General features: G+C 35.7%; 2 protein-coding genes and 2 pseudogenes across 2 annotated transcripts in view; all 4 read left to right on the top strand.

The window, feature by feature from the left end:
• LOC111454851 (pathogenesis-related protein PRB1-3-like) lies at positions 1 to 749 on the top strand. The gene is made up of 2 exons (XM_023096321.1): positions 1 to 305; positions 367 to 749. The coding sequence occupies exons 1-2, from the start codon at positions 15 to 17 to the stop codon at positions 598 to 600; spliced, it is 525 nt and encodes a 174-aa protein (XP_022952089.1). The 5' UTR covers positions 1 to 14; the 3' UTR covers positions 601 to 749.
• A 3,162-nt stretch (positions 750 to 3,911) lies between these two features.
• LOC111454849 lies at positions 3,912 to 4,593 on the top strand (annotated as a pseudogene).
• A 1,984-nt stretch (positions 4,594 to 6,577) lies between these two features.
• Positions 6,578 to 10,892, top strand: LOC111454847 (annotated as a pseudogene).
• Positions 10,893 to 12,566: 1,674 nt separating this feature from the next.
• The window catches only part of LOC111454906 (serine/threonine-protein kinase TOR), a 41,805-nt gene continuing 35,375 nt past the window's right edge, over positions 12,567 to 18,996 (top strand). The window contains exons 1-5 of the mRNA XM_023096375.1: positions 12,567 to 12,677; positions 13,204 to 13,542; positions 13,616 to 13,690; positions 13,958 to 14,130; positions 18,038 to 18,136. Coding sequence (XP_022952143.1) covers positions 12,567 to 12,677; positions 13,204 to 13,542; positions 13,616 to 13,690; positions 13,958 to 14,130; positions 18,038 to 18,136 — 797 coding nt within the window. The remainder of the gene's footprint in view (positions 12,678 to 13,203; positions 13,543 to 13,615; positions 13,691 to 13,957; positions 14,131 to 18,037; positions 18,137 to 18,996) is intronic.

Below are 18,996 nucleotides of genomic sequence, written 5' to 3'. Positions count from 1 at the left end.
ACCAACTCCAAATAATGGATCTTTTCAAGCTCTCCCTCCTCCTCTTCTATGTCTTGAGCATTGCCATGCTCCCCTCGTCTTTCGCTCAAGACTCGCCTCAAGATTATGTCGATGCCCACAACAAAGCTCGTGCTGAAGTTGGTGTTGGGCCGGTCCAGTGGGACGAAAAAGTAGCTAATTTTGCTCGACAATATGGCAACAAACATATCAATGACTGTGAAGCGGTGCACTCACACGGACCATTTGGTGAGAATATTTCATATGGTTTTCCTGACTTATCAGGCACTGCTGCAGTTCAGGAATGGGTTGATGAGAAGCAATTCTACGATCTTAGCACCAATACTTGTGCACCTTACAGCAGTTCAGGAATGGGTTGATGAGAAGCAATTCTACGATCTTAGCACCAATACTTGTGCACCTTACAGGGTGTGTGGCCATTACACTCAAGTGGTTTGGAGAAACTCAGTGAGAATTGGATGTGCTAAAGTGATATGCACAAACAATCGTGGTACATTAATCATTTGCAACTATGATCCACCAGGTAATATCCCGGGTGAAAGGCCATTCAGTACTGATCCGTTAATCAGAATTGCTAAATAAAAACAACTTTAGATATGATCTATCTGCTGATCATACTATTATGACATATATATATATATACTCCGTGAGAGTTACTAAATAAAAACAACTTTCGATATGATCTATTTACTGATCATATTATTATGAATGTTTTATATATAGTCAATGAAAGTTGGTAAATAAAACCATCTTTATATTTGTTACATCTTTATATGTGATGTGAATAAATATATATATATATTACTATTATTAATGAAATAATGAAAATGAGAAGGTTTATATTATAAGATCAATTTAATATTAAGTTTTATTGATATTAAAATATAAAGGATACATTTTGATGCTATAATTATAATTATAATTATAATCAAAAGCTAATAATAACTAATCTCGAGGAGAAGATGTCATCGGAAGAGGTCTATAGTCATGTTTTACTTTTTCTTTCTCTTATATTAATTTCATTTAATTAATTAGATTTGAGTTAGAAATTAAAGATAGGAATTAACTTCGTTGGACCAAATTCTCCCAGCAAGGTTTTGCTTTTTTTTTTTTTAATAGATTTTTTATAATGTTTTGTGTATGTCGTGACAATTCATTTTAGTAAAAATCAGAAACTTTTTATAGCTTTTTTTTTAATATCTATAATGGATGCTACAGTATAGTTATGAAACTAAAATATATAATAACATTTTTTTAACACTATAATATAGTATTTATAGCTTTGAAACTAAAATATATAATAACATTTTTTTAACACTATAATATAGTATTTATAGCTTTGATCTTATGTTATAATGCACGTTACCTGACCTAACTAAGTGACATCTCTCCATACCCTCAATTGAGGTGGCTAAAAAACTCGATTAACCCAACTTAGTTTATATGGTTTGGAGATTGTTTTCAAATAAATGAAATTCTTTTTACCGGATTTGTTCGTTGGTTTTTCTCAAATTAGATTTAGCTGAATCAAACCTAAACAATTGATTTAAAAAAAAATGTCTTAACACAAACTACGAATAGTTATTGCTCAAAGTATATAATATCATAATATTAGAAATTTTACAATATGAACAATTGGTTTAGATGTAAAAACTATCTCAACCCAACTCTTGCTCAACTCCGAGCAATTGGTTTAGCTTCCTCCTTCTCCCTCTCGATTTTCCATTCAACTCTGACCCAAACTTCCAATTTTTGCTCTCATCACTTCGCAAAAAGTCCCAAATGTTAAGCTTTTTGGCCCTTAATCTCAAATTAATTAATTTTAATTAATTAATTAATTGATGTTCGGAGGATAACAACTCTAACTTCAATTATTAACACCAAATTTGTGTTTTGGCCACAAATTTGGGAGGGAGACATGATCAACGGTTCTTCTTTCTTTTTTAGCTATCTGTAGGCGACCCGTTTAAATTTAAAACGTTCACTAAACACTTTTTTTTCTTAAAATTAAAATACATGAAATGAAGAGGACATTCAAGAGTTTTAAGTGACTAATCCATAATATTGTATATGCTCTCATTTTCCTCTTATATTAATGAGAAAGACTTCGACTTTCGAAGTCTTGACAAGTTGCTTCATATCTACTTCTTCGATTGTGTGCTTGAAGTATACTTCATCTTGAAACCCTAAATGAGTAAAATAAAGGGACAGAAAATAGAATATCACCTACAAATCATCTCGTGCGTGACTATGAGCTTGATTTGATTAGTAAACGGATGCATTTAACAAAATTTTCAACCTTCTCATTATGGGTATATATTAAACACAACAGCTAAAATCGACCCTTTCCAAATTATAGGAATTGGGTTCAGTTAGATAGCATTTCGAGTTGGATTGGATTAATTTTCTAAAGTTCAATACGTTCTATGCAGGTTTTGAATCCATAAGATAAATTTTCGGATTGAGATAATCAGATAAATGGGTTTAAATTTTTTCCATAAAAAAACTCCTAATATTTTATAATATTTTTAAATACATTATTTATAATAAACATAAACTTTGAAACAACTCTCATATATTTTATATTATTTTTAAATATATAAGAATTAACAAACAATTATTCATATTTTTTATATTATTTTAAAACACATTTTTATAATATGAATCATAAAACACATTATCTGTAATAGGAATAAACTAATAACAACTATCTATATTTTAACTATTTTATTTAATCGAGTTACTCAATCAAGAAATTATAAGTCAAAATCTTCCAGTTTTTTAACCAAACGAAGTGCATAAACTTAAAAAGATGGGACATAATTAATTATAATAGTATGATATTCATTTTAATTTATGCGGTGAAATTTGAACATTTGACCTATTAATCGATAAATTTGTTTGGTTAAGAAATATGTTCGGTTAATTTTTTTTTTTAATCTTTTAATTGAGAGTCTCTAATTTATGTTTTTTTTTTTCCTAAGTTCATGGCAGAGGAAAACCTCTAATATTTCCCTTTCGAGCTTCTCGTCAAAGTTTATGGCATCTTTTCCTTTCGGGCTTTTCCTCAAGGTTTTTAAAACGCATCTGCTAGGGAAAAGTTTCCACACTGATTTTGTTCTCCTCCCAACCGATATGGGATCTCACAATCCACCCTCCTTCAGGTCCAACGTCTTCGTTGGCACTCGTTCCTTCCTCCAATCGACATGGGACTACCACCAAAACCACCCCCCCTTCAGGGCCCAGCGTCCTTATTGATGATGTTTAGTTCTCCTCCCAACCGATAAGGGATCTCAAAATCTACCCCCTTCAGGGTCCAGCGTCCTCGTTGGCGCTCGTTCCTTTCTCCAGTATATGTGGGACCACAACCAAAAGCACCCCCCCCTCGAGGCCCAATGTCCTTATTGGCACACCGCCCAGTGTCTACCCCCATTCGGGGAACAGCCTCCTCGCTCGCACATTGCCGCTTTGATACCATTTATAACGGTCCAAGCCCATCGCCAAAAGATATTGTCTTCTTTGGGTTACCCCTCTTGGGCTTCCCCTCAAGGTTTTAAAAACGTGTCTGTTGGGGAAAGATTTCCACGTCCTTATAAAGGGTGTTTCGTTCTCCTAACCCAACCGATATGGATCTCACAATAAAACTGTAAATTAGACGTTTATTAGACAATTTAAAAATTCAAAATTCATGCACATGGAGATTGATTGATTTTTTTATCCTTATTTAATAAGTTCATTTTTTAGCATATTTTATTACAACAAGTGGGATACGAAAATTTAGTTGTGTATGCTACGCTTTTGAATAGTCCACAAACTTAAAATAATCTCCTTCATATAATATTCCACAACTTCATGCTTATAAATCACACCCATAGCCATCCCATTTTCTCCACACCAAACTTCTACTCATTGTATCACAACTCCAAACTCCAAATAATGGATCTTTTTAAGCTCTCCCTCTTCCTCTTCTATGTCTCGAGCTTTGCAATGCTTCCCTCGTCTCTCGCTCAAGATTCTCCTCAAGACTTTGTCAATGCTCACAATGCAGCTCGTGCCCTTGTTGGCGTTGGGCACGTCAAGTGGGACGAAAGGATAGCTAGATTTGCTCGACAATATGCCAACCAACGTAAACATAATTGTAAGTTGGTGCACTCAGGCGGACCATATGGAGAAAATCTTGCATGGAGTAGCTACAACTTATCAGGTATTGCTGCAGTTTGGATGTGGGTCACCGAGAGGCAATATTACAATCCTCGCACCAATACTTGTGCGGCTGGCAAGGTGTGTGGCCATTAGACTCAAGTGGTGTGGAGAAAGTCAGTGAGAATTGGATGTGCCAAAGTGAGATGCACAAACAATCGTGGTACGTTCATCACTTGCAACTATGATCCACCGGGCAATGTTAGAGGCCAAAGGCCATTCTGAGAATGGTTATAACTCAAATGAAAGTACTGGTCAGTCAGTAAAAGTGACTAAATAAAAACAACTTTAGTTGTGATCGGTCTAGTGATCTATGTTCTTATGAATGTTTTATGTATGTTATATCTTCCTATTATGAATGAAATAATGAAAATGAGAAGGATTTTATTATATGATCAATATAATAACTTCAAACAAATTAAAATATAAATGATGTTGGATGAAAGTCCCACCTCGGCTAATTTAGGGAATATTATCTCCATTGGTATGTTGGGACGAGGGCTTTTGGGAAAGCCCAAAGTAAAGCCGTGAGAGCTTATACTTAAAGTGGACAATATCATACCATTGTGGAGAGTCGTGTTCCTCTAACGAATGATACATTTTGATGCTATAATAAAATATGTCAACCGTTAGTAGATATTGTTCTCTTTGGGTTTTCCCTTTCGGGCTTCCCTTTAAAGTTTTATAAAATGCATTCCAAGTCAACCGCTAACATTTTTTAGGGTTTTATAAAAATTTATCAGATATTGTTCTCTTTAGGTTTTCCCTTTCGGGCTTCCCTTTAAAGTTTTATAAAAACGCATTCCAAGTCAACCGCTGACAGATATTGTTCTCTTTGCGTTTTCTAGGGCATCCCCTCAAAGTTTTATAAAACGCGTTCCAAGTCAACCGCTAGCAGATATTATTCTCTTTGTGTTTTCTAGGGCTTATCCTGATTGTTAGTAGATATTGTTCTTTTTGCGTTTTCTAGGGCTTATCCTGATTGTTAGTAGATATTATTCTCTTTGGGTTTTCCCTTTCGGGCTTCCCCTCAAAGTTTTAAAAAACGTATTCCAAGTCAACCGCTAGCCGATATTGTTCTCTTTGGGTTTTCTTGGGCTTATCCTCAAAAGCTAGATTAGTCAACTACTTACTACTATAAAAGGTCCCGTCTTATTCACTTCTAGTAGATATTGTCCGCTTTGGCCCGTTACGTAACTATCTTTATTTTATACACTTTTAACCGTTCAAGTTCACTGCTAGTAGATATTGTCCGCTTTGGCCCATTACGTATCGTCATTAGTATCACGATTTTAAGACGTGTTTTTTAGGAAGAGATTTTCACATCCTTATAAGGAATGTTTCGTTCCCATCTTCAACAGATGTGTGATCTCACAATATTAATGTAATAACCCAAAATTATGGAGAAAAAAAAAATGAAAGTTGTTTCACATCCCGTTGGTAGAGAAAGTGGAGAGTTGGATTCCATTATAAAAGGAAGGTCCCTTGGTCTTCTTGTCATCATCGAGCTTGAGCAATTCGGTTTGGGTTTGATACGCTCATACCCTTTCCTGTTAGATGAGCCAATTCCCAAGGAATAATATCTATTAGTAACGGGCTTAGCTGTTATAAAGCAATTATGTAATGAAACATAAAACTATTGGAAGAAGTAATAATTATAAACTTGATTTTCAAGAATAGAAAATAAAAGGCTAAATGATATTAATTCGAACCTAAATGAATAGATAACATATGTTCGGCGTTGGAAAGAAATAAATCTTAGTCATTTTTTCATTTTCAATTATTTTCGGTTCTCGTAAAACCCCATTAAAGTGGTATGATAGAACACGATGAGAGAATTTGTATGTGTCAAAGCGTAAAAATAGTGGTACATTCATTACTTCTAACTATGAACCCTAAAAGAGACGTTAGAGGACAAATTTTAATGCACGTTAAAAATTTAAATCATGAAAAGTGAAGAAAAAAATCAATTTCTACTCTTAAACTTTAGGGTTTTATCCATTAAAACTTCGAAACTAATAATTGTATCGATGTAAACCATAAACGAATCTGAGTTGATAAACAGCTCAAAATCATTTAAATAAAATTAATTTGGTTAACCAAGAAAGATGGAGTTAACTTGTATTTAGAATAAAAAGAGAGCAATTAATTTTAATATATATATATATATATATATATATATAATGAGAGAAAATTAAGCAAGATTAACTAAATAAAGCCATGGTTGACCATCGAAAAAGTCAACAGACAAAGGTGAGGGGTTGATTGGTAATTTAAGCCAAAAGCCTTTGTCCTATAAATCAAATCCTTTCATTTATTGTAATTACACTCAATTTTCTTGTTTGGAAATTCGAATCAAATGGCGAGCAAAAGCAAGATCCTTGTCGTCGGAGGCACGGGCTACATCGGAAAGTTCATCGTGGAGGCGAGCACTAAGGCTGGAAACCCGACATACGCCCTTGTTCGAGATGCCACCGTTTCCGATCCTGCCAAGTCTCCCAGTATTAATAATTTCAAGAACTTGGGAGTCAATGTAGTCTCTGTAAGCTGATTTTTATCGTGTTTATATGCATTATCATGTGTACGAGACATTATAATCATTGCAAGAGAGCTTAGAATCATATCATTGTAGAGGTGAATATCAGTAGAGAGATTGTTGGAGTCACTACAAGAAATAATAGATACGATAGCTTTATAACGTTTTTTTCATACGTCGTGTCAGCTCATATTATTAAAAGTCTGAGACTTTTTTTTATAGCATAGTGTTAAGGATATTTAGTAATAAATTATACTTTCCCGTATATATTATATTTGATATTTTATTATAAGACAAATATCTAATATTTGTCTTATTACTATAGATATCTTACTATTTATTGTTATTTCCATTTATTACTATTTCCATATCCTTGTAATTTATTTGATTATAAATAAGATAACTTTCACACCATTTAGGTGTGATGGATTAATCAAACATTCACCCATAGACTATGAAACTATAGTTTATATATATTGCTTTCAAAAACATTTTGTAGTTATAATATAGTATAGTTCGTACCCTCAACGAGGGCGGTTATCAGCTAACTAAGTGACATCTCTCCATACCCTCGATTAATCGAACATCTCTCCAAACCCTCGATTAAACCTTGATTAATCGGACGGGATTTGTTCATGGTTTTTTCTCAAATTAGATTAAGTTGAATTTAAGCAACCTGAATTGGTTTAGGTCTAAAAACTGTCTCAACCCAACTTACAAACACTCTTGGCTCAAACTATACAGTATTTTAATGTTATAAAAATTTTACAACAACACAAACAAGTTTAGGTCTAAAAAAATGTCTCAACCCAACTTACTAACACTCTTGGCTCAAACTATACAGTATTTTAATATTATAAAAATTTTACAACAACACGAACAATTGGTTTAGGTCTAAAAAATGTCTCAACCCTACCTACGAACACTCCTTGCTCAAAGTATACAATATCATAATATTGTAAAAATTTTACCATCCGAACAATGAGTTTAGATAAAAAAAAATGTCTCAACCCAGCCTACGAACACTCTTTACTCAAATTATACAATATCATAACATTGTAGAGGTTCGTTATCCCAAGTTGTAAGAACATTTTGTAGGGCGATCTCTACAATCACAGCAGTTTGGTGAAGGCTATAAAAGAGGTGGACGTTGTGATATCGACCGTTGGTGCGGGCCAATTAGCCGACCAAGAGAAGCTCATTTCAGCCATCAAAGAGGCTGGCAATGTCAAGGTGTCATAGCTTCAATCCTTAATATTTACGAACATTATCCAATAATATTTGCATGCTTTTGAATTATGGGATTTGTGTAGAGATTTCTGCCTTCGGAGTTTGGGAACGATGTGGATCGTGTACATGCTGTTGAACCAGCTAAATCAGCCTTTAATATAAAGGTTCAAATCCGTCGAGCTGTGGAGGCTGCAGGGATTCCTTATACCTATGTGTCTGCTACTTTTTTGCTGGCTACTTCCTTCCTAGCTTGTCTCAGCCTGGAGCCACCACCCCACCGAGGGATAAAGTTGTTATCCTAGGAGATGGGAATCCCAAATGTAATCCGTTAACGAATTCTCATGCAACAGTCTAAGCTCACCGCTCACTGTTACTAGATATTGTTAAGTTTTCTCTTTCAAGTTTTTCTTCAAGATTTTTGAAACGCGTCTGCTAGGGAGAGGTTTCCACTGTTCGTTCTCTTCTCTAACTGATGTGGGATCTTGTGTCGTCCTCTCTAAGGGTGAGATCCCACCTCAATTGGGAAGGAGAACAAAACATTCTTTATAAGGGTGTGGAAATCTCTTCCCGTGAGACGTGTTTAAAATATTGAGGGGAAGCCCAGAAGAGAAAGAAGGGTGTGAAAATCTCTCCCCGTGGGACGGGTTTAAAATTTTGAGGGGAAGCCCGAAAGAGAAAGTTTGAAGAGGACAATATCTGATATAGCAGTTGGCTTGGGTTATTACATCTTAGATGCTCAAGTTTTGGAAAATCAGTTCATTGAATTCTTATGTAACTATCCAAGCTCATCACTAGCAGATATTGTCATATTTGGATTTTCTTTTTTAGGGTTCGTCTTTTAAAACCTCCTAGCGAGAGGTTTCTACACAATTGTAAAGAATGTTTCGTTCTCTTCCCCAACTAATGTTGGATCTCGTGTCATCAGGGTGAGATCCCGCATCAGTTGGGGAGTAGAAAAGCATTATTTACAAACCGTTCAAATTAATTTGGTGAGTGTTTACATCCCAACATCTCGTGTCTTTGTCTTCTTCGTCATCTTCTTAGCATACTCGCGTTTTAAAAATCTTGAGGGAATCTCGAAAGGAAAAATCTAAAGAAGACAATATCAGATAGTGGTGAAGTTGGGGTGTTACATCTTAGATGCTCGAAGTTCGAAAAATTAGTCGAGATGGGTATAAGGTTGCTGTGAATTTTGTTTTGAATGGGCAGCTATATTCAACAAGGAAGAAGACATTGCTGTGTACACTATGAAAGCTGTGGAGGATCCAAGAACGTTGAACAAGACCCTATACATTAGGCCTTCTGGTAACATCTACTCCTTCAATGATCTTGTGTCACTTTGGGAGAAAAAGATTGGGAAAACCCTAGACAGAATCTATGTTCCAGAGGAACAAGTGTTGAAGAACATCCCAGGTTGGTTTCTTTTTAATATTTTAATCATTTCCGAGTACAAAATTCAAAATTATTCTTAAAAAAAAAAACAGTACCATGTTTCAAAAATACTCATGAACTAATATTAAAAGGTAATATATAAGGTATAGATAGATCGTAAGATTTTTTTTTCTCGGGTTAGAATGGCAGTTCCTGCTCCTTCGAAGGTACCAAATAAATGATTATTTGAATCGGGGTTTTGAGCATAAAGATTCTACTTACCTATAAAAGTATTTTAAAATACTAACGTAAAAGTATTTTTTAGACTTTTTATTTATTTAGTTTATGGATATTTTTGTTTAAATAGATTACTGTGTTTAGGAATATTTTTATTAATTTAGCTTTATATTGGAACAGAATCCGGGACATAAATGTAATTATCATCTTTAGTCGAAAAATCACTCCCCAAACCTTCATCTATTTCTTGTTTAAAGGGAGATTTTTCATCTCATTCGGGGCAGGCCTCACAAGGCACCAAACCCACATGTTAAATAAACACAACTCTAGCTAGGCATGGGTTGGCACGGTCTCAACTATTATTGTAACGACCAAAGGAAAAGCCCAAAAATGACAATATCTGCTAGCGGTGGATTTGGGTCATTACAAATGGTATCAGAGCTAGACACTGGACGATGTGCCAGCCTTCTTGCTGTTTCCTGAAGGGGGTAGACACGAGGCGGTGTGCCAGTAAGGACACTGGGCCCCAAAGGGGGTGGATTTGGGGGCGGTCCACATCGATTGGAGGAAGAAAAGAGTGCCAGCGAGGACGCTGAGCCTTGAAGAGGGGTGGATTGTGATGTCCCACATTGGTTGGGGAGGAGAACAAATCACCATTTACAAGGGTATGGAAACCTTCTCCTATCAGACGCGTTTTAAACCCTTGAGGGGAAGCCCGAAAGGGAAAGCCTAAGGAGGACAATATCTGCTAGCGGTGGATCTGGGTCGTTACAATTATCCGTCCATTCAAAACTTAAACCAACATACTAATGATTATATTAGTACAATCGATACACGAATTAGACCTAGGCATGGGTCGGCAAAGTCTCAACTAAGAAATGAGATGCAACGCTCTTACTAGCAAAACGAGATGAACACCGAACGTTTCACCATATTAGAATCATACAACATTTGTAGTAGCAATTTGAATAGAAATTTGATAGATAAGTATTATTGTTTGTTGTTGCAGAGGCTCCACTTCCCATAAACGTGATATTAGCAATCTCTCACTCAGCATTTGTGAAGGGAGATCATACCAACTTTGATATCGAGGCATCATTCGGAGTAGAAGCCACAAACTTGTATTCCGATGTTAAATACACAACTGTCGATGAATTCTTCAATCAGTTTGTTTAAACCACTTTCTCGAGAGGAAGATTAAAAGTTTTGATACATTCGACCATCTTCATTCAAAAAGGACAATGTACGAGATCTTGTAGCACTTACCAATGAGTGTACGAGATCTTGTAGCACTTATCAATGAGAGCCTACCTGATTTCTTTTTCGAGTCTTGAATAAAATTTTGATGACTTTCGTTCATCTTCTTGTTTAATTTCTTGCACTTCGAGATTAGGTTAAAAAATCATTGTTTAAACCTTCCTTAAAAACATATATTTTTATAAAAATCTTTCTATAACGACCCTAAATTTCTACTAATCTAAAGTTGCTAAATAAGCGTTGAAACTTTATTATAAAACATAAACTTCATCTTAAAAATATTGTCATGGATTTACGTGTTTGAAAACATCTTTAAAACAACGCATAAGCGTTAAAATTAAAAACACCTTGTGTATAAAAGAATATACGTCCGTAAATATACATCCAATCGTTTGCTTAGGATAGCCGTCGTAGGAAAATAGATTGATATGATAGTTCCTACTCATGATTACATGTGATTGCATTTAATCCCGATAGGGGGTCGCTTACTGAATATTTATTAAAATACTCAAGTCATGTGCTACCCTTATTTTTCAAGTAAAGGCAAGGCTCTCCTGAATGTGGCATTGCAATATAGAAGATCGTAGCATGGTTTTGGGTGCTATTTTTTTCATGGTTTGATTGTACGAGAGTGTTTAATCCTATATGCAGCTCTAGGGTTTATGAAAATTGAGGTTCACTTAGTGAGTCCACATGCATGCGTGTGAGTCGTGTGTAAAAAATGTACTATACATCTAAATCCACCCGAGAATGAAATTTGAACATAAGACTATACATTTTGTTTAATTTTTTTTTTTGGTGCATTTTAATTATATTTTTGTAAGTTTTCCATGTTTGGAAGACAACAGACAACTAGCAGTCCTTCAGACACGTGGAGTGGTTTGAGGGCCGAGTTGACGTTCTCTCCAATCGATGTGCGATCTCACAATTCACCCCTTTAAGGCCCAACGTCCTTGCTGGCACGCCGCCTCTTTCCAATCGATGTGAGATCTCACAAACCCTTTCAAGGCCCACCGCCTCGCTAGCCTGCCACCTCTTTCCAATTGATGTGGGATCTCAAGCAGCATATGATAATCAACCACAAAGTTCAAATTACACAAAATCGAGTCCCCTACTGGTTAGTTGAAAGAAAGAAACACGAGCATAAAAAACTACCCAAGAATTGTTGAAGACGTTACATTCAAATCCCGAACTTTTGTTCTGATCATTCCCATTCAAATTCATAAAACCCGTCCCAATTAAAATTTTAAATATATATTATAAATATTCACAAATCTAATAGAATAAAAACAATTTGGGCTAAATTATAAATTTTACAATATTGAAGGACTTAATTGGAGCAATTTCACAGAATAGGAGGGGTATTTTTGATCAAAATGAAAATTGGAGGGCATGATCGTAAATTAGTATAATTCGGGGATGTTTTTTGCAATTTACGAAAAATAAAATGAAAAAAAGAAAAAGAAAATGAAAAAGGAAAATGGAGGTGAGAATCCAAGGTTTCCCGAGCGCTTAGACCAGAGACGCGGTTGGCAAATGCGAGCGGACAAATTAACAGAGAGCCTTCATCATCACGCTCCAGAGGAGAGCTCTCACTGTGTGATGTTATGCTGATTTCCATGATTTTGAAGATTTAGGGTTCAAAAAAGCTTGGGATGAGCTAGAAAGCTTGTAGTTCAGCAAGGATTTTTCTGGGGTTTAGGGTTTTTGTGGCCTGATGGCAACCTCAGGCCAGTCGCTCCGCTCTTCCACCGCTGCTTCTAGTGGAGGAAACTTCGACTTGCTTAATCGTATCCTAGCCGACCTCTGCACTCGCGGTCATTCGAAGGTACGCTTCGTCTTCTTTTCTTTTCTTTTCTTCTATGTTTGTGGTTTTGTTTTCCGACTCGATAAAACCTTTTAGGAGAGCTGAAAATGTTCAATTCTGGACTTTTGTATTCCTAGTTCCGTTTCTTGCTTGCGAACTCTGTTCTGTGGTTTTTCTGAGTTCGATGGAGGATGTTTTGGTCAATTTGAGTCTAAGGTAGATGGAGGAGATTAGTGGACGAGATATTTTAGGTTCTCTGATTTGGGCTAAGTGGCATTAGTACTTAAACCATCTGGCTGTAGTAGCAATGTGTAGTGGAAATTTTGAGTATTATTCTGTTTATGATGGGCATTGTAATTTATTTGGTTTTGGCATTTTTTTGTTCGTTTGCATATGACGAATTGCTCTTAAGGTATTTGACAATTTTGTGAATCTGCTCTTGCTTTCAACTATCATTTTTTTTTTTCTGGTATCATGAATGATGGATAATTTGCTACTTTGCTCCGTATGTTCTGTTGGGTTTTTCTTAACCATGATTTGTTTATAGGAGGGGGCTCCATTAGCATTAAAGAAACATATTGAAGAAGCAGCTCGTGATCTTACTGGGGAAGCATTTTCCCGGTTCATGGATCAATTATATGATCGTATTTCTATTCTTTTAGAAAGTAACGATGTACCTGAAAATTTGGGAGCTTTAAGGGCTATTGATGAGTTGATTGATGTGGCTCTGGGTGAAAATGCTTCAAAAGTTTCGAGGTTTTCTAATTATATTAGGAATGTATTTGAGCTGAAGCGTGATCCTGAAATTTTGGTACTAGCTAGCCGAGTTTTGGGTCATCTAGCTAGGGCAGGTGGAGCAATGACAGCAGATGAAGTTGAACGCCAGGTCTGTGTAAATTTTTGGTTACCTAATATAATTAGTCTGCATAAGTAAATGCTGGATTGTCTTCCATTCTCAGGTAAAAATTGCTTTGGACTGGTTGCGTGGGGAAAGGATCGAGTATCGTCGCTTTGCTGCTGTCTTAATTCTGAAGGTAATCCAGCATTTTGATTTTAGTAATGAAAATTTGATCATTTTGATTGGATCTCTTTATAAACCTATATGGAGCATATGTTATTTTGTTGGTAGGAATTGTTAAATTCTGAAAGATCATTTCCTGAATTGATGGAGTTTTGATGGTTAAATGAGAAAAGTGAAGTAGAGTTTATTTTTATTAATTTTTCTAGTGGAGAATTTTCTTTTTGGATTTTGATCATATGAACTGATCGACATCAATTTTTCTCTTCGTAAATTACTGTAGGAAATGGCAGAAAGTGCTTCGACAGTCTTCAATGTGCATGTACCAGAATTTGTTGATGCCATTTGGGTTGCTTTGAGGGATCCACAGCTGGCTGTTCGGGAGCGTGCTGTAGAGGCATTGCGTGCTTGCCTTCGTGTCATTGAAAAACGAGAGACGCGTTGGCGTGTGCAATGGTCAGTTATAGAAAACATTGTAGGTTGATCATTTAATGTTTCGTTAAATTTTTATGCTGGATAGAATAAATTGTCATTTTTATGCTTGATAGAATAAAGCCACGGCGAGCTTGCCTTTGTGTTATTGAAAAGTGTGAGACATGTAGGAGTGTGCAATGGTCAGTTATAGAAAATGTATTAGGTAGATGATTAAATGTTATGTTAATTTTCTTTTGCTGGATAGAATCTATGGTATGGCATAAAAAATTATTGTAATATGAATACGTAAAAGAAATCACAAAAGTCATAAAAAAAAATGATGTGGCACTTATTATGTGAGGATTGCTTTGTAATTTTGTTTTATTTGGTTGTGAGTTAGTTTAATTAATTAGTTTGCTTAAATCATCTATACATGCAGTTTTAACCCCTTGTATTTGATACTATTTGATGCATATTAGACACCCTCTTGGTCCATTTTGTGGTGGGGGAGGGAAGGGAAACATATTTTTCCCTATCAGTTTGTGGGGGATGTTCCTATCTCTATCACTTGTCTTTCTTTAAATATTGTTTGGCGTCTGAATTTTTGGTATGGTCGGGGAGCTCAGCTTCCTTTTCTTTTGTATTTTGTCACTCTTTGTCCGATAGGGAATGTAGGGTGCAAGGGAAAAACTGAAAAATCGAAAAAATTGCTTGAATTGAACGAAACCACCGTACTTTAGGTTAACCCAGTTCAGTTCTTTGGAACTCAAGTAATTCATTAAGCTAAAAATAAAAGGGTTCCTCGCTACGAAAAATATGTAGCGGATGGTCTACTGATAGATCTGGTTATTAAAGTTTGTGTATAAGGAAAATTGATTAAATTCAATTGGTTTTGAGTTTTGGATAAAAACAAGTCTAATATACCTAAGGGTACCAATAATATTTATATTCAAATTCGTAATATGTGCACAAGGTATTAGCAGTCCAGTCGGCTTCAAAGACTCCCTAAGATGGTCAGTGACGTGCGCTCGAGTTCAGGCCTTAGAGAATGGATGTTCGTCTTTGGAGCCCCAACCCTTTAGGGAGTTTCTCTTGTAGTTTTTTTTTTTCTTTGGACTTTTCTCTTTTAGAGTGCATTTTTATGCTATGTGGAATGTCAAAATTCCAAAAGATAAAGTTCTTTGTCTGGTAGGTTTCCATAGAAGAGTAAATGCTCTTGATAGACTTTTTAGTAAGTTGTGCTCTTTGGTTGGGTCGTTTTGTTGCGTTCTTTTGTTGAAAGAAAGATGAATATTATTGATTTGCACTATATTTTAATACTATAATAATACTAAATCTTTCCTTCATAGGTTACGTTTGACAAGTTAATTAACTCCCAATGAGATAAGATATAGATTTAGGGGAAAAGAAATGTCACCAAAAAAACATACTGATTTGTCCCAAATTTGTGCTACGTTCAGTCATCTGCAGCCATAGTTTCTACGATGATAGAGATTACAAATGTCCCCTAAAGTTACGCTATAAATCACTCTTTAAATTGTCAAACAAATACTATTGACTTTCAAGTACCACAACTCGGTAACTTAGGATAAACAAAAGAATAAATCCTCAACCCATAAGAGAGAATAAACTTAATAACCTCACGTTTACCCTCTCCTGCACTGCATTAACTTCAACCATGCATTGTAACTGAGAGTTCCTCTGTAACGGCCCAAGCCCATTACTAGCGAATATTGTCCTGTTTGGGCTTTCTCTTTCGAGCTTCCCCTGTTTGCTAGGGAGAGGTTTCCACACCCTTATAAAGAATTCTTTGTTCTCCTCCTCAACCGATATGAGATCTCACAATCCACCCCCCTTCGGATACCAGTGTCCTTTCTGGCACTTGTTCCCTTCTCCAATCTATGTGGGACCCCCCAATCCATCCCCTTCGGGGCCCAGCGTCCTTGCTGGCACACTGCCTCATGTCCACCCTCTTCGAGGCTTAGCCTTCTCGCTGACACATCACCCGTTGTCTGGTTCTGATACCATTTGTAACAGCCCAAGCCCACTGCTAGCATATATTGTCCTCTTTGGGTTTCTCTTTTTGGCTTCCCCTCTAGGTTTTTAAAATGCGTCTGCTAGGGAGAGGTTTCACACCCTTACAAAGAATGCTTCGTTATCCTTCCCAATTGATGTGAGATCTCACTCTTTATCAATTAAGCCATAGATTGCATGATTCTTCCAATGAAGTAAAAGCCAATAACTATTTCCACCAAAACATGAATTGTGTGTCCTCGGTGAGTTTTGGCTCCACACAAAATCCATCATCTTTATTGGAGGGCAGAAGATGATATGAGTCATATTCTCTGCCATTGCGACTTTACACGATGTGTTTAGGGACAATTTTTTGAGAATTTGTTCATTTCACTCATCACAGAGTCATGTGTAAGATGATTGAGAAGTTCTTCCTCATTTTTAGAGGGGGGAGTTTTTTGTGGCATGTTGGGGCGTGCGCTTTATAGTGGGGTCTCTAGAGTGAGAGAAACAGTAGTCTTTAGAGGCATGGAGAGGGATCAAAGCGAGGTGTAGTCCCTTGCTAGGTTTTATGTTTCTCATTTGGCTTTGGTCACAATCCTTTTGTAATTATTCGTTAGGTCTTATTTTGCTTCAATGCAACCTCTTTCTTTTGTGGGTTGGTATTTTTGGGTGTCCATGTATTCTTTCATTTTTCTTGATTAAGGGCCAAATTTTTGAGAAAAAAAAAGGAAGGGAATTTGGATTTCCTTGTGATGTTTGTTTGGGATTTGACTGCTTTTCATTCGTTCGTATTTGCTCTTAATAACGGCTTTTCGAAAAGAATTGTCATTCTAAGCAAATCTCCTCAGCTACTTGACTAGCAGGGCTGAGTCTCCTCATCTAAGCTCTCTTACTCCCGACCCTCCTTCAAATTATAGGGTTGCAACTTCTTCCAAGATGGCTCTGCATCCTTTGTTTGCCCCTACCCTTGGAAAGTTTCTAATATATTGCAATCAAAATGGATACTTAAGCTGACTGGTTTTGGCTTTTAGTCTGATTTAGCACTTTTCTTAGCCTATTTGCTAGAACTTTGGCAAAAGCTTGTAGAGGGTTGTAACAAGGCTTATGGCTTGAACTTAGACACCCATCTCCCTAATCTTCTTCGGAATTAAGCATAAGTAAGTCTCGTTCACACGAGATTATAATACCACTTTCAAAAACGTTGTGGAACACCGTAATAGTACTTTTTTATGATGTTTCACGCCTTTTTCAGAAAGTAACTACAGGTAAAGAGAAGGTTTATGGCTAGCTACCTTCTTTACCACTTTGTGGTTTATTTGGATGGAAAGGAATTGAAGAATTTTCAAGGGTGTCAAGGGTTATTGGGAGGGAGGTCCCAAGCTTGGTGACTTTTATGCTTCTCTAGGTGATAATTTTTTTTTTTTTGTAAATCTTTTTATTTTTTATTTTTGGAGAAAGCAGGTACTTGAAAAATTGGACACCTAAAATTTCTTGCATAAAAATTTGCTTGTTATAATTCTCATCCTTTTCTCAAAATTCCATGATCCTTTAATATCCATGTGTGCCCATATCTTTATTGATTTTGCGTTGTTGGCTTGAAGGTTGTGGAGGAGTATTTTTTTTTTTTGAACAAGAGGCATCTTTCAGAGATGTGAATTCTGATTTACAAGAACTATTTTGTTATCTTTGTTTTTTATTCGGAAAAATTATTCTGTTACGAGGATATATTATGTTCTTTAGCAGTTCTGATTGTATTCTCTGTCCTTGTATCTTGCATGCTTGTGGGTCTTGCTACCCGTTTATAGAATTAACTTGCTTGCATCTTTGTGTGACTGTGTATCTTCCAAATGCGTGTCTCTTCACTGATACTCTATTTGATCAAAGAAACTGTATATGTTTGCTTTCATTTGACAGGTATGCTTTCATTTGACAGGTACTATCGAATGTTTGAAGCCACACAAGATGGGTTGGGTAAAAATGCTCCTGTTCACAGCATACATGGTTCCTTACTTGCAGTTGGTGAACTTTTGAGGTTAGTGTAGATGGCATATTTTGGATGCATGAATTATCGTGGTGCTGTCTTTCCTTGGTATCTGTGTTAGTTGAAGGACCATTTTGTAATGTCTTAATTTTTTTTCACATAATAACTTATGATTTTTCTTTGTTTAGTTCTGAATAATGTTTCAAGCATCCGTGTGTTTATCATGTTTGGGCAGTGGTGAAAATCAATGACACCTCTTTTTTCTTACCCTTTTGCTGATTGTTGTTGGTCTTCTATTCTTTTATATATAAGATTTAGTTGGTGTTTGATGATGCAAGTTGGAACATCCTTCTAGATTATATTGGCCCGGGTTTATCTTCACATGGTCATCTACTTTGAGTTAATGCTGTCAAATGTAACTTGAGAGTTTTGGTTTGCTAGAAGCTAAAGGATATTCGAAGACTAGACAAAAGTTTGGATGGAAAAATTTCACATCACTATATTCAAGCCTGACATTCGTGTGCTCTCTATAATTTATTTGTTCACTATTCTCATAATGATGTTTATATGCATTTATTTTTTTACTTTCTTTGGGAGTTTATCTCCTTTGAATATTTTTGTATCTTTTCATTGTTTCTCTGAGAAGTTCCTATCTTGTTTAATAAAGAAAAATATTTCAAACATCATTTGAGATGTTTGTAATGGGGTGGGATGCCCACATCTTACACTTTTTGAGCGTGAGATTGGTTTCTTTTATTTTCTGTCTTCTGATCCATGAAATTTTGGATTGGGGCTTTTCTCTTTTTCTTTGGATATTTCACCGCATCAATAAAATATTTCTTAGAACTCCCGACTAAAAAAAAAAAAAAAAAAAAAAAAAAAAAAAAAAAAAAAAAAAAAAAAAAAAAAAA

This window comes from Cucurbita moschata, unplaced genomic scaffold (genome assembly GCF_002738365.1).
Source record: "Cucurbita moschata cultivar Rifu unplaced genomic scaffold, Cmos_1.0 Cmo_Scf00017, whole genome shotgun sequence".
Classification (NCBI taxonomy): Eukaryota; Viridiplantae; Streptophyta; class Magnoliopsida; order Cucurbitales; family Cucurbitaceae; genus Cucurbita; species Cucurbita moschata.
Note: the sequence above shows the minus strand (reverse complement) of the source record. Positions and strands in the feature narration are given on the sequence as shown.

Excerpts from the sequence above, each read along its gene's own strand:
- LOC111454851 (XM_023096321.1), top strand. The coding sequence starts at position 15 with ATGGATCTTTTCAAGCTCTCCCTCCTCCTCTTCTATGTCTTGAGCATT. Across the intron at positions 306-366 it reads CTGCTGCAGTTCAGGAATGG|GAATGGGTTGATGAGAAGCA; the intron begins GTTGATGAGAAG and ends ACAGCAGTTCAG.